The following is a 14260-nucleotide window of genomic DNA, read 5'->3' as shown; positions in this document are numbered from 1 at the left end:
AAGCAACAAACTTTGCTTTTCAGAAAACATTATATATGTAGATATGCAAACAAGCAAAAGGAAATTCTATAAAATGTACAGGATTTTTCAACTGTCATATGCTAACAACTTTACATAAGATAAAAAAATACAACCAAAAAACAGCAGAAAAAAAAAACAAGTTCAAATTTGTTAAGGTGCAAGATTTTTTTCTTTTCATGTTATGTGGTGTGGATGTATGTGTTGTTGCCTCCCTGTATCGCCCTTTGTTGTAAAACAATTATATTAAAAAAGAAATAAACATTTTGCTAAAAAAGTTTTTAAGAAACAACAACGCAAAAAAAGCAAGTTACGAGAATGTGGCAATGCTACTTGTCCAAGAGCATTCTTACACAACTTTCTTTTGTAAATTTTTCCTTTCATGCCAAAAAACATGCGGGCAATTTGTTGATGTAAGTTGACTGTTATGAAATCAATGTGGTATGCTTTCTAAATATTTTTTTGTATTTTTGATGGCTTTTTTTTAAAGAAAATAATGCTTTTGATTTTCATCATTTTTTTCAGTTCTCGTAGGTTTTAATCTTTCTTTTGCTGATGAAGTGAATGACTTGTTATGTTTTTCCTTTTTCTGACCTTGTTGCTGTGGCATTTTTATTTTCTAGTATATGGTTTTGTTTTAGGAAAAATGTATAAGTTCATTTATTTATTTTTGAATCACTTTGTATTTACCTTTATGTTACGTGCTCTTTGTATATTGTCAATTACCAGATTGTGTTGTGTATAGGAGGGGGTGAAGGAGCCTGTGGTAGTTCGCTCCTATTTTTTCTCGGTTCCTCTCTAGAGCTTTCTTTCCCCTTTCCCTTTCTCAAAATGAATCACCAGTAATGCTACTTTCTTCCATGCTACTTAAATTCCATGTAGCCTGGTGGTGTAGCCTTCATGTCAAGTGAAAAATGATGAGACGACTTTAGCATTTTGGTAGCTTTCAGGGTCTTCTTACTGCAGCTTTACATCATTCCTACTTTATTCCCATGAAAGTGTTTTATTTCTATCAGTTTTCTTCATTGCTGATTATCTGCCTGATGTCCAGTCTAAATGATACTCTCAAGTGTACTCTTACCAGGTAAATGCACCCATCATATTATGACTAGTATCAGGCTTGCTAATATCATCCAGAAATGGTACATTTGGCAGACACTTTCCTACTGAAACTCGCATCTTTAACCTCTAAAATTTCCTTGCTTCAAAAGAGGTTTGGATTAATTTCTTTAAAAAGCAATGGGTAAAAGTAAGAAAAAGCTGTACTTCCTTATAAGCATGTATGCTTTCACCATTCCTGCATAATAATGCTGTGCTCAGTAGGTATCTTAGGTTCAACTGTCAAGTCCCTTGAACAGCTGATGCTGAAAACAGAACAAATAATTATGCTGAGTAGGAAGCTGTCACCAATTAATCATAAAAGTTTAAAATAATGATGGGAGATGGAAGAGGGCATGTTTCAATTGGTTCAGAGCAGCTCAGTGTCTGGGCACGAAATACTTGTTTTTGCTGTAGAATCCTGCCTGCAGACACAATGTCAGGTCCTCTCTGGCAGGTATTAATACCTTTTTCACTGAAACTGCACAAAGGTGATCAAGACTTTACAGCAATGAAACACAGGGGTTTCATGACCTCTCAAGCTCTGTACCTTCCTGTTGCTCATAAGCCATGTATTAGGAAACACTGCAATAACTAATGTCTTTTAATATAGTGTGGGGGGCTTAGGAAATGCTTTTCAGCCAACTCCACCAGAAGAAGTACAGTTTTATCTAATCACTTTGAGGACTATATATTCTCTGAAAGGAAAAGGAGATATTTGAGATGAAAAGTTTTAGTATTCCATTGTGGAAATTATGTTTTTCTCTCTACTACTGACTGTCAATTGCAATTAAATCATACTGCAAAGAGTGGAAAATATTAAGAATGTTCACCTACTAGGTTTTGTGTTAGCATCATCTTTCCTGTGAATTAGGGACTATGTTCTGAATAATTTCCCCTTTTTATCCTCAGAGGACTCAAAGGAGAATTAACTAAAACACCATTAGACCGAAATTTGTGAACTCAGTCATTTAATAAAGAATTATTGTGTTGATACAGAGGGGAAAAAGGTAAGGAATTATTTTCTGTGGCAAGTATTTCATACTGAAAGTGGAGTCAAACTTCAGAGGAACAGCGTAAGAATAAAATGAAAATGACAAACTATGGATGCAGAATTTCAAGTGCCTGCAGAAATGGATGAGTTGTGCAGCCTTTATGGATGGCATTTAAAAGCTCTTCAACTACAGCTGGGAAAGAAAGAGACAATAAGGGTGTGTCCCTTATCATCATCAGGAGAAGGTGACTCTTTCAGGCTTCATTTTTGAGTGTCTTTTGTCCTGTATCAGTTTGATGCCTGAAACTCCAGTGAAGTAGTTGTGGCTCTACAGATGAAAGCTGGTGGCTGCTACAGTTGGTTTTTTTTCTTTTTTTTTTTTTTGGTGCCCTCTGCATTCATGACTCGCCCACAACATCCTCACAGTTCATAAGGCTTCTATTAAATTTTTAACACTCTGTCTTTTCCAGTGGCAGAGAACTCTTACTGGAGATCAGCCCCAGAGGTATGAATTATGTATCTATAAATACGCTCATAAAGCAAAAAGCAGGGCAGCTCCAAGGCTGCAGTAGACCTTTTATATCCCCAATGATCTTGGTAGTTTAAAGAAAAGCACAACTCCATGAAAATAGTATATGTGCCAGATTTAAAGGCTAACTTTTAAGGAATATACACACTGTGTTTGCTTCGTGGAATGAGAAGGCCAAGCAGAGCACTGGGCGGCTCGGTATAAGGTTTCCCATCTCACAGACCTCAGATCTCTCCGTGCTGCTTCCAGTTTGCTGTTCAGTAATTTTTTTGCAACTATACTGTTGATAGGCAAACTAATTTTGCATTTATATCACTGCAGAGGAAACCATTCTATCTGTTTCCCTTTTGTTTAATTCTTTGGCATTGTGTTGTCAACAGAAGCTTTTTAAAATCCATATTTCTGTTTGGGAAACATCCAGTCCCTGCTTAGGAGTGAAAGCAAAGAATCGGTGAAAAGTAAATCTGGAAAAACCTTGTGAAATCTTTGGATTTCACTAAAGTAATCCTGAACTTGCAGCATACCAGTGAACACTGTTAACTGGTGCTTAACAGCCAACAGAAAAAGGGGGAAAATAAACCTGTAATTACCAGGAAACGGCCAATATCATCCACAAACAGAATCTAAGTCTCATATAAATATTTGTTTTGAAGCCATGGCCCAAACTGGGTGGTAGCCTTGCCATTTTTTTTAAGCACAGAACAATTTGGAAATTAAAACTGTAAGTTTTATTCAAGGCTGCAAAGTGTTAATTTTGTGATTGAAAAAATGGTAGACACTGTGAGAAAAAAACTTCAGACAGGAAAATACAAACATAAAACCTGTCTCAAATGTATTTCCCTTCCAAATTGTCATGTAAGGTTTTTCAGGGGCTCCTCTTTAGCTTTTTCTAGAGATCCAAATCTTTAAAGCACTTGCCTTCCACAGCGAACCTTTCAGGATTCAAATCCCATGTTAGATACTCTTGGCAGCCGAGTGGCACTTTGTCTTTTAAATATTTCAGTGCTTACCTTTAAACCAGCTTGGGGCCCTGGGCAAGAGGCACCACTTCTCCATCAAAGGACCACTGGCTCTAGGCAGCTCCTGCTGCCTCAGATGTCATTTTGTGAAAGATGGTTCCCCCTACACGCACTCTTATCATCTGCCTGTCATCAGACCCCCCGCCCTTGTGTCTTTTACAAGTAGAAATGTAGTACCAGTAACAGAGTTGTTTGCAGGTATGATATGAAAGTTTGCACTTGCTCCCCTCCATGGGTATTGGTGATCACATTTCTCACACTTTCCTGGGAGCTTTTCAGAATTTACATTCCCTGTTATCCTTAAATTACAGATTTCTTGTAGAATGAATGAGTGGCATTTTTATCAAGCAATTTTAAAGGATGTTTTAACTCCTCTATAAATCACATACCCCAAGAAGTATTCATTGTGCTTGCATCCTACTAGACCTACAACTTGTCGTTTTCTATGGGTTTGCATAGATGCCTAACATACCAATAAAGCAGAAGCCAGATTTGATACCTAGAGTGCTTTTTCTGAGTTACCTTCTCCCACACAGCTTTTTTTCAGTCTCACAGTTTCTTCCATTACAGAGAGAAAGAAAAATAAAAAATTCAAAGCATCATTACCACCCTTACAGCCATCTCCCTGACACTCCCCGAAAGTATGTTCTTAAGTAAATGTAACAAATGAACTCCTTAATGGAGAAGTGATTCCTAATGAATCACTTAACAATCCCTTTATTTCGTTAGTATACAGGTAAACATAGTATGGATCATTGGACAATTTGGAATAAAACTAGAGATGAGATTAAATAATTGTATGGGAAATTGAAGTTAATCCAATCCTCCTGGTACGAAAGTTATTTCTCTTCTCACATACATTGTGAGGTTAAAACTTTGTAAAACTCATTCCTGATTCTGTCCTTTTGTCTTCCATCCAATAGACTTGCTGGAATCAAAAAGCTCCAATCTGCTCTCCATCACTTATGTGAAACCCCACTTACCATAGCAATTCTATCAACTTTTCTTAACATTTTAGGAAGACCATGATCTTCCTGATGTTGCAGTAGTCTTGATCATTGGCTCAAGTCCTCAGCAGCAATAAAAACTGTAGAACTATGACCTAGTTTTAAAGGCAAGGGTTACTGGGGCAAAAGAAAGGTCTTCCTATTAAATGTAAGATATTTCCGATTCCTTCAAGAAAATCATTAATACGACCAAAAAAATTTCTCTTTGGAAGAAAACTGCCCAAAATATCGCCCCAGTGGGTGGCAGATCAACTGCATACTGATGCTGTGTGCCAGTATAGTAGATTTTAAGAACAAAGGCACTTCAAAGCTCTGGATGAGCAATTAAAAGCTGCCAAACTCATTTTTTTCCAAATGGGTGTCAGTGATGGTGAATGAAAATCACAGATGAATACTACATTTTAACAACAAAACACTGATCTTAAAAAATCATTTAAAGGGATGCTACGTATCCCCCTGACTTTCTGGAACTTAAATTCTGCACTCATGCAATTTGATGTAATGTGCACTTAAATGCTATTATTTTTATTCATTTTTTACCAGACGCACAGATGATCTTTCCCTCTGAGGCATACTCCAAGTTTATCCTGAGACCACCTGTTTGCATAGATTATAGATGCCCTACTCTAGCCATGGATAGGGCTTCTGGGTATATATAAATCATATTACACGCTCTAGGTTCTACATTGCACAGCAAACAGCTCAGATGCATGAGCACAAAATGCCATGTAGCCATTTGGCAGACGACACTTTCTGCTTTTTACATAATTTTTTGAAGATATGTAGTTTGAAGAGGCTGGCATTATTTTACACATATGATACTTATTTCTTCATCCTCTATCCAGCAACAAAAGTGGTATGAACATGCTGAGGAAGCTCAGAAAACTAAACAACATATTCAAATTGGCCCTTTGTATCTTAGCTTAAAATTAACTTTGCATGAAAGTATGCAAAGTACCACATTTCTTATTTTGGCCTAATTTCTTCCCTGGTACCTCTGAGATAAATCCGACTGTTTCAATTGATTAAACTGTGTCACCACTTAGTTTCTCATTAAGGATAAGAATAAGCCATATTGCTAGTTCAGCTATCCAGATTTAATCAAACTGTTAAGTGTCTTTTTCAGTATATTGCTATCTTCAATATGTAATTTGTTCAAATATATTGCTCTCCAAATATATTTAGAAGGGATTATTATTTTAGACCATGTTCTTTATAGAACTCTCATGGACATTACTGGCAGTATTCAATGGGAAACAAGTGCATGTAATATATAGTGTGGATAGGAGAGAGCAGAATTTTGACCCTGATGCCGTTCAGCATTGTAACAATGCCAGACTGTTCATTAGCAGTTTTTAATACATAAGTAAAAGCCAGAATTATTTATTTAGAAGCTAAAATTCATTTTGCATATCTTTCCTTAAGCAATGGTGAGTATAAATCAAAATTTCCCATGCATTAGAAATACTTCTTACTGAGTTGCACTCCTTCCTACAAATCTAGATGACTACTCATGGTGTCAGATGAACTCTTCAGTTTATATTTAAAGCCGCTTAACTTAAGTAGCTAGCCGAAGAAAAATTACCCAAGGGAGAATTTATACACAAACTTTCAAAAGCAATATGGTTCACCCTAAAAAAGTGTCAGCGATCTGTATGTCAGCAGAAGACTGTGTAATCTGAACTAAATGAATTAGACAAATTAATTGTGCCTCCACATCAGAATAAAACAGTGGAGTATTAACTACCGACAGGCTCAAAAGTAGAAGTACAGTCATATTACAATATATAGAAAAAACAGGACTACTACCCTAAAAGTAGCAATATTGCTGCTCAGAAACCAAATCTTAGAAATGGTGCACTGATTTTCTTGTTTCAGTTGCAGCTTATACTGTGGTAAGGTACAAATGTTATAGCTATGGCTTCGTTGTTCTACTTCAAGAGTAGACCATAAGTCCGCCTTACTTTAAGTGCTCTGTAGGCCATCATGTTAGGAAAAAGTAGCACTGATCACAGCTATCTGCATATCAAGAAGTAACAGTAGGTGTGAAGACAACTTCTGCAGTACACTCCTGGGCTCAAGTGCTAATTTCTGTCCTCATGAATCACAGTAAAGTCTATCTTAATTTTTAACCAAATCATAGTAAAAGAATATCAAGGAGGACTGAAGATGAAGACAGTATGGCATTAGTAGCCCCAAAAGATGCAAGAAAAGGGACATCCCTAGTGTTGATGGAATGGTAAAGAAAGATTAAAAAGAGATGAACAAGCATTGAGTAGAGCTCTGTACCTTCATGGACTCTAGTAAGTACTTGGTTCTTATTCCATCCCTCACTTTCATGAACTTTCCCACAATTTAAAAACCAGGCAACAATCAAGAAGAAATGGATGAATGGGAAAGGCCTTATAACTGCTACGGACGGTGAGCAGACTTCAATGGCAGAAAAGATATGACAATGTTATTTTAAATGAAAAGAATCAGAGGAGGAAAAACTGGCAAGATGAGTGGTAAAATCCATCTAGGAGAACATTGCTCTATGGAAGTCTAAAATAATTCATTCAAACAGTCTTGTAACCAAATGCTTGAGAAAGATCACTACCAAAAATTGATGTCCACAGAGTCACTTGAGAGTATCTTCAAAAATCAAAACTTCGGGTCCCCAAAATTTCACTGCACGTACCTAGCATAGTCTAAAAGAGGGAGGAAATGGAACATGCAGTTTACCAACGTCAAAGCAGGGTGGGAGGGAAGAATGAAAGGCACCCCCAGGAAAGTATGTTGGTAGTGTAGTTAGGGCGAGAATCCTGATCCCTAACACTTTTTCATAATGCCCAAATCCACTCTCGCCCTTGAGTTAAGTGAATTGAAAATGATGCATTGTGTCATTAAAATGTATTAATCTTCTTTTTTTTCTCTTTTCCATCCCAGGAGGTGAATTAGTTATCCCTCTACTTGTAGAAGACCCTTTAGATATCCCTCCTATTGCTACTCGTGCACCTTTCATTACACTTCCCCCTACCTTTCGCCCCCTCCTCACCATTATTGAGACCACCAAAGATTCCCTGTCCATGACCTCTGAGGCGGGGTTACCTTGCTTGTCGGACCAAGGCAGCGATGGTTGTGATGATGATGGCTTGGTGATATCTGGGTATGGCTCAGGGGAAACCTTTGACTCTAACCTACCCCCTACTGATGATGAAGATTTTTACACCACCTTCTCCTTGGTAACAGATAAGAGTCTTTCCACTTCAATCTTCGAAGGTGGCTACAAAGCACACGCACCCAAGTGGGAATCCAAGGACTTTAGACCTAACAAAGTCTCCGAAACTGGTAGGACTACTACCACGTCTTTGTCCCCTGAGCTGATCCGCTCCACAGCTTCGTCCTCGACTGGGATGGTGCCCAAATTGCCAGCCGGCAAAATGAATAACCGTGAGCTCAAACCCCAGCCTGACATAGTCTTGCTTCCGTTGCCCACTGCCTATGAGCTAGACAGCACAAAGCTGAAGAGCCCGCTAATCACTTCCCCCATGTTCCGTAATGTGCCCACAGCAAACCCCACGGAGCCAGGAATCAGACGGGTTCCGGGGGCCTCAGAGGTGGTCCGCGAGTCGAGCAGCACAACGGGGATGGTCGTCGGCATTGTGGCTGCTGCCGCCCTCTGCATCCTCATCCTCCTGTACGCCATGTACAAGTACAGGAACAGGGACGAGGGGTCCTATCAGGTGGACGAGACGCGGAACTACATCAGCAACTCGGCCCAGAGCAACGGCACGCTCGTGAAGGAGAAGCAGCAGAGCTCAAAGAGCGGCCACAAGAAACAGAAAAACAAGGACAAAGAGTATTATGTGTAAAAAAGAATACTTATTTATATATAAATATATAAATACTTAATGAGATTTAACTGAAATATCAGAACCATTGCAGCGAACGAGATTGGGAGATACCATTTGTGGGAAAAAGTATTGGGAAAAAAATTTCAGCAGTGACTGTTAATGTCTCAGTCATCGCTTGGAGTCAGCAAACTCTGCCCTAATGTATTATAAAGCACATTTAGCGTTCTGGAGATGGCACGCACAGCTCTGCCCTGTTAGTGAACTTGGACGTCTCCAAATCTCCTCCTCCGCTGAACTTTCTGCAAAGGTAGAAGACTTCATGGCTTACTTGTTTCGTATCTCCAAGTGAGTCTTTAACAATGTTCGTGATCCCTGACTGTATCAATAATTTTTCAGTTTACTTATTTAAAAAAAAAGGAAGGAAAAAGAAAAAAATGCAAACATTATTAAACAACAAAAAAACATTGAACAAACTGATCTGGCCGTGTCCAGCACACATATAATTTTTTGAGATTGGAGGAGGGGAATAAATGATTTTGGAGATTGTTGTTTTTTTTGTTTGGTTTGGTTTTGTTTTTTGGGTTGTTTTTTGTTTGGGTTTTTTTGGTTACTTTTGAGTGTGGGAGGGAAGGGTGGAGATGAACGGTGTGGGGGGTGAACCAGGACTCGAGTTGAGAAGAAATCTCAGAAAAAAAAAATCCATAATAAACAAAGAGAGACTATTGCCATATATGAACTCAAAAGCTACCCATGGTGTTTACTCTGCATATCTGGTTGTGTTGTCTCTAGAATCCGTCGTCCTGCAGTAAGTTGTTTGCTAACAACGCAGTTAAAGTGTCTGATGGGTGGTGCTGAAAAAAATTATCATGGAAAGCTGGATCCCTTGGATCTGGCTCCAGTATTTGCAATTGAACTGAAGAATAGATGGGTTTGGGTCTGTTCTGATCAGTCATTGGCTTTATTTGAGACGATCACTTAATATGCATTAGCACAGCCAATCTATGGTTAAAGGGATTTGAAGATTCAAAAAAGAATGCTTAAAAAATGGTTAACCATTCTGAGCTGAATATACAATGCAAAAATAAAGGAGCCTTCCTCTGGGTTCTGGTTCTGTGACTGATTGCAATGCATGCAAAAAATAATAATAAACCAGTTTAATAAAGAGATCAGAAAGACACCACTGGAGTTCAACTTGTGACAAGACCCATAAATGTCAGAAAAGCTAAACACTTGTAAAAGAATGCAAAATGCGTATTTTTTTGACATAAAACTGTTTTTCATATGTAATATTTTAATTTTGTAGCTTGACATTTCAGATCATCTCTGTCTTTCCATTTGCCCTATTCTCCCTTTTCCTTCTCTTTTATATGAAAGAAAATAAATAAAGCTGCTGTGACACACAAAAAAAATAATAAAGAAAAAGGAATTTAATAATATATATATATATACACACAGATATATTTATCATGGTATGTTTGACGGGACGCCTGGAACAGAAGTTCTGTTATGGTCTTAATGTGGAATGAGAATGTTCTTGAAGAACAAAGTAAAACAAAACAAACAACAAAAGCAAACCTTAAAATGTGAAGAGAGTGTGTGTTTTAGCTTTGTCACAGTTACCTGTGTCAAAAAAAAATCTGAAATTTTGTTTACATATTTTACTACTATTTTTTTTGCTAGTATAATTTCTATATGGATACCCTGATGGCGTATATACTGTTTTATGGTTAAATTGGGAATGTCTTTTGTTTTTATTTAAGGTATTTAATTTGGTTGTTTGGTTCCTACATTTTCCCAGTTATTGTGAAAAGGATTATCTTACTGTACAGAACAATAGCCAGGTGGTTTGACGACCATGCCTATCATGTGCAAAAAAGCAAATGAGGGAGAGAGAGACAGAGAGGAAAACAACAAAAAACAAGATGGATTGAGAACTCTCGAATATCAGAAATGTACACTTTTTCTGTATATGGATGAAAACTAATCAGCTGTTTAGGTTTAGAAATCTACTCTTGCTGGTGTTTATAAGTCGCATGAATATTTGACTTTGAAGAAGTGTCATCAAATACACACACGCACATGGGAACTTAAATTCAAAAAAACAGCCTTCTCAAACATTTAGAGAAGATGCTTTCATGTTAACAAATATTTTCAGTGTGTGTATGTGTGCGTGTGTGTGTGGTGCGTGTGCGTGTGGGCGAGGTTGAGCTTTTTTTTCCTTTTTTATTTTTTATACTAAAAAGAAAAAAAAGACAGGTTTTAAAAAGGTATGAAAGCACGATTTTAGATGACTTAACTGGCTGAAACTATATAAAGTTGATTATATCTTGATGTCTGTAAAAGATTGCTGTTCTTGGAGTCTTGGAGTCTTGTGAAATGATTTCCTGCTTTCTTTCTTTCTTCCTTTCTTTTTTGCTTTCCTTTTTTAAGTTAAGGGAAAAAGATTTACCCTTTCCTTTTTTTGTGTAAGTTTCTATTGGACAGTTTTTGGGAACATGTGCATTTCTGTATGTGGGCTTCTACCATATCCCTGTTGCTTTTTGGACAACCTTAAAAATTTTTATTTGAGTTATCGTGATGTTATTGCTTTTTTCCCTTTCTTTTTCTTCTTCCTTTTTGATTCTTTTTCTTTTCTTATTTGCATTTTGTTTAAAGATATGCTTAGCAATAAAATGTTCTTCCCAAAGCCCTGAATGTTGCTGGGTTTTTATTTCCAAAAGACTTCAGGGAAATTCCAGGCCTTTAAAGATGAAATATAGTCTGTGAAGCAGGTATCCCCCATCCCACAGGAGCGTCTAGCCACCAGATTACAGAATCATGTTCATGTTTGCATTCTTTCATTAGTCCAATGAATCTTAATTATTTCCTTTTTTGCGGGGACATAAATTCAACTTGAGTGTGGAGTCTACCTCACACCACTCCCAACCCCTTCTTCCCCACCACCACCTCAGTGGGATAAAGAGTAGTTCTCTGGAATATGAGTTTCAGTGACCTCAGATAAAAGCATACCTAGGACATTGACTTAGTATGCCCTTTCTAATGTGCTGCCTGTTTTCAGTCTCCCTTTGAAGTGTATAGCTCTTCCCATGACGTTTAGGGATTCTGGATTCCTCTTCTGTGGCCAGGAGTCTATGTTTGATGTCCTGCAGCAGCTAAATCCTTTTGGGGGTTTGGCTAGCCAATTTGATACAGAGAAGTGTTCACATCATTTTATGTGAACATCTAACTTAGGTCCTCTGAATTTATGTATGATTTTCCACGCGATACCTAAGGAACATAGTTTACTTACTTTGGGTGCTATGGATCAAACTTAGGTACCTAACGTAGATGGTCTGAGTGTTCATTTCCTTCCGGGTAGGCTCTGAGACTCCCAAAACCCCAATCACAGCTGCTGCCGGCCCCTTGTTGTCCTACTGGGCATTATAGTCTATTACGATTCTGGCCATCATGCAAAATTGCCAATATCCTGTCTTTCTTTAGCAAGTTGTGCAGAACTTCAGTTCACAGTAGTAGTTTTTTCAAATTAGATCTTCCCAAGCTACCTGCAAGATTTGACTTTTTAGCAGCATCTGGAGGTCAGCCAAACGAGTGTTTCACAGCCCTTTCATTTTTCAACCAAGGGTGACTTCACCTTTTTTTTTTTCTTTCTTTTTTTTTCTTTTTTTTTCTTTTTTTTTTCTTTTTTTTTTCTTTTTTCTTTCTTTTTATTTTTCTTTTTTTTCTTTTTTTTTCCCCCTAGGCAGAATCCACAGCTCTTTTGAGCAGTGTTTTCCACAGGTTTCATTTACAACCAAATTAAACTCAGGATAAACTGATTTTTAAGGTATTCCCTGTGATTTTCTACATTGTTTTTGCTCACGTGCTTGCATGGGTGAGAATATGTATGTTTATGTACATGTGATGTTTTTTTAATTTTATTGTTTTCTTTTGTGAATCATGTTCTAACACCTTACAGATCCTCACAAGTCTCAAAACCACAGGTTCTGGTCTAAACTCCACTCTCATTTCCCTCCCAAAATCATGAAATTCCTGGGTGATGACTGGTACCTAATATTCCCAGTACTAGAGCAGTCAGCTGGTACATGGGAGATCTAGGTCTGAACTTAATTGCCTCTTTAGTATTGCAGAAAATTTCCTTATCAGCAAGCAGTTGGTGTTCTGAGAAAACTTTTTGGTTTTTTTTTTCTCAGTGCTTTTCTCGAAATCTGTTATACTTCAAATCATTATGAAATATTATGTGAAGCAAAAAATTTCAACCTGATTTACCCTAACCCTCTGGCTATAGTCACTCTTTTTTTTTTTTCATTTTCTCTGTCACCTAATGACCATTTTATTACTTAGGCTAAATGAAAGTTGTCAGAAAGGAGATTTCATTGTTGCCTAAAAGGCTTGGGATTATTGTTTGTCTTTTGCTGATCACAGAATCATAGAATTGTTGAGGTTGAAAGGGACCTCTGGAGATCATCAAGTCCAAGCACTATCTCCCCAAAGCAGGGTCAGCTACAGCGAGTTACCCAGGACTGTGTCCAGTCAGGTCTTGAATATCTCCATATGTAAACTCCACAACCTCTCTGGGCAACCTGTTCTAGCGTGACCACCCTCACTGCAAACAATTTTTGTTGTCATTAGATGAAATTTAACATTTCTTAATTTGTACCTGTTCCCTCTTACCCTTTTTTTGGGTACCACTGAGAAGAGCCTGGCTCCCTCTTCTTTACAACCTCCCTTCATGTGTTTATACATATTGATAAGATTCCCCATAAGCCCTCTCTTCTCCAGGTTGAGCAGTCCCAGCTCTCTCAGTCTCTCCTTGTACAACAGATGCTTCAATCCCTTATTCATCTTCATGGCCCTTTGCTGGACTCACTCCAGTATCTGCAAAATCTGGAGCAGACACAATTGCGTTACCGCCATCACTGAGCTAGGGATATAGCTCTTTTTAAGGACCAGGGCTTGGCAGTTGCTCCTCTTCTCAGCATTTTCTACTGGTAAGCAACATCCCGCTTACTGTATCACTTTTTGAAGATCCCTGTCTTAAATGCCTAATTCTACTCTTCCCAAAACTGTTCAGCACATCTCTGCTTATTGCACAGTTCCAGAAGTTCTTTACAAGTGTTGAGACAAGTCATGAAGATCCGAGCACTGATGGCCTCTAGCCTTCACAGTCCTGATGTTGCAGAAAAGGACTAGTGAGGAGCAGCTTTGGTGCTGGTTCCTTTTCAAGATATTTCTGTCCATGCCTCTGGGCTGGGAGTGAGAGCAGAGATGCTGGTCTCCTCTGCAGTTGCCGTGCCTGGCTGCTTTTCTTCCCCAAGAAGTGAGAAAATATTGATCAATATCACAATAGTTTTGTGATAATGATTAAAAAACAAATATCCCTCCCCCTCAATTCCATAGTGGAAGTATCTTCAGCCATAAGGTGATGATGACTCCCAAGGAAGGCAAAGACACATGAATTGTAATTAACGGATGTGACTTGACACTTAAAGCCAAAGCTAAGCATGTTACTTTTATGGAGATGCAGTTTTTAAAGCTATCAGTCTGGAAGGGGCATGCAAGATCACAAAGTCCTGTCAAGTGCCCTATGAGCACATACAGACAGTTACATGCAGCTGTTCCCATTTTATCATACATTGTCCCTAGCTGCCAAGGTTGGCACTGGCTCCCTAGAGGATGTTTCTCGTATGGTAGAACAAATCACTGCCTTTCCCTCCCCACGTGCAAGCGAGATGGAAGGAGATGGAAAGGCAACAAGACTT

At 38.2% G+C, this 14260-nt stretch overlaps 1 protein-coding gene across 3 annotated transcripts in view; it reads left to right on the top strand.

The window, feature by feature from the left end:
* NRXN3 (neurexin 3) overlaps positions 1-13869 on the top strand; it is a 391483-nt gene extending 377614 nt beyond the window's left edge. For 2 of the 3 annotated variants that reach the window (XM_075151410.1, XM_075151409.1), the window contains one exon: positions 8218-8519. In XM_075151410.1, coding sequence (XP_075007511.1) covers positions 8218-8519 — 302 coding nt within the window. Of the gene's footprint in view, positions 1-7593 lie in introns of all 3 variants that reach the window. The other variant, XM_075151408.1, reaches the window with a different exon arrangement.
* Positions 13870-14260: the final 391 nt, after the last annotated feature.

Source organism: Calonectris borealis, chromosome 5 (genome assembly GCF_964195595.1).
Source record: "Calonectris borealis chromosome 5, bCalBor7.hap1.2, whole genome shotgun sequence".
NCBI lineage: Eukaryota > Metazoa > Chordata > Aves > Procellariiformes > Procellariidae > Calonectris > Calonectris borealis.
Note: the sequence above shows the minus strand (reverse complement) of the source record. Positions and strands in the feature narration are given on the sequence as shown.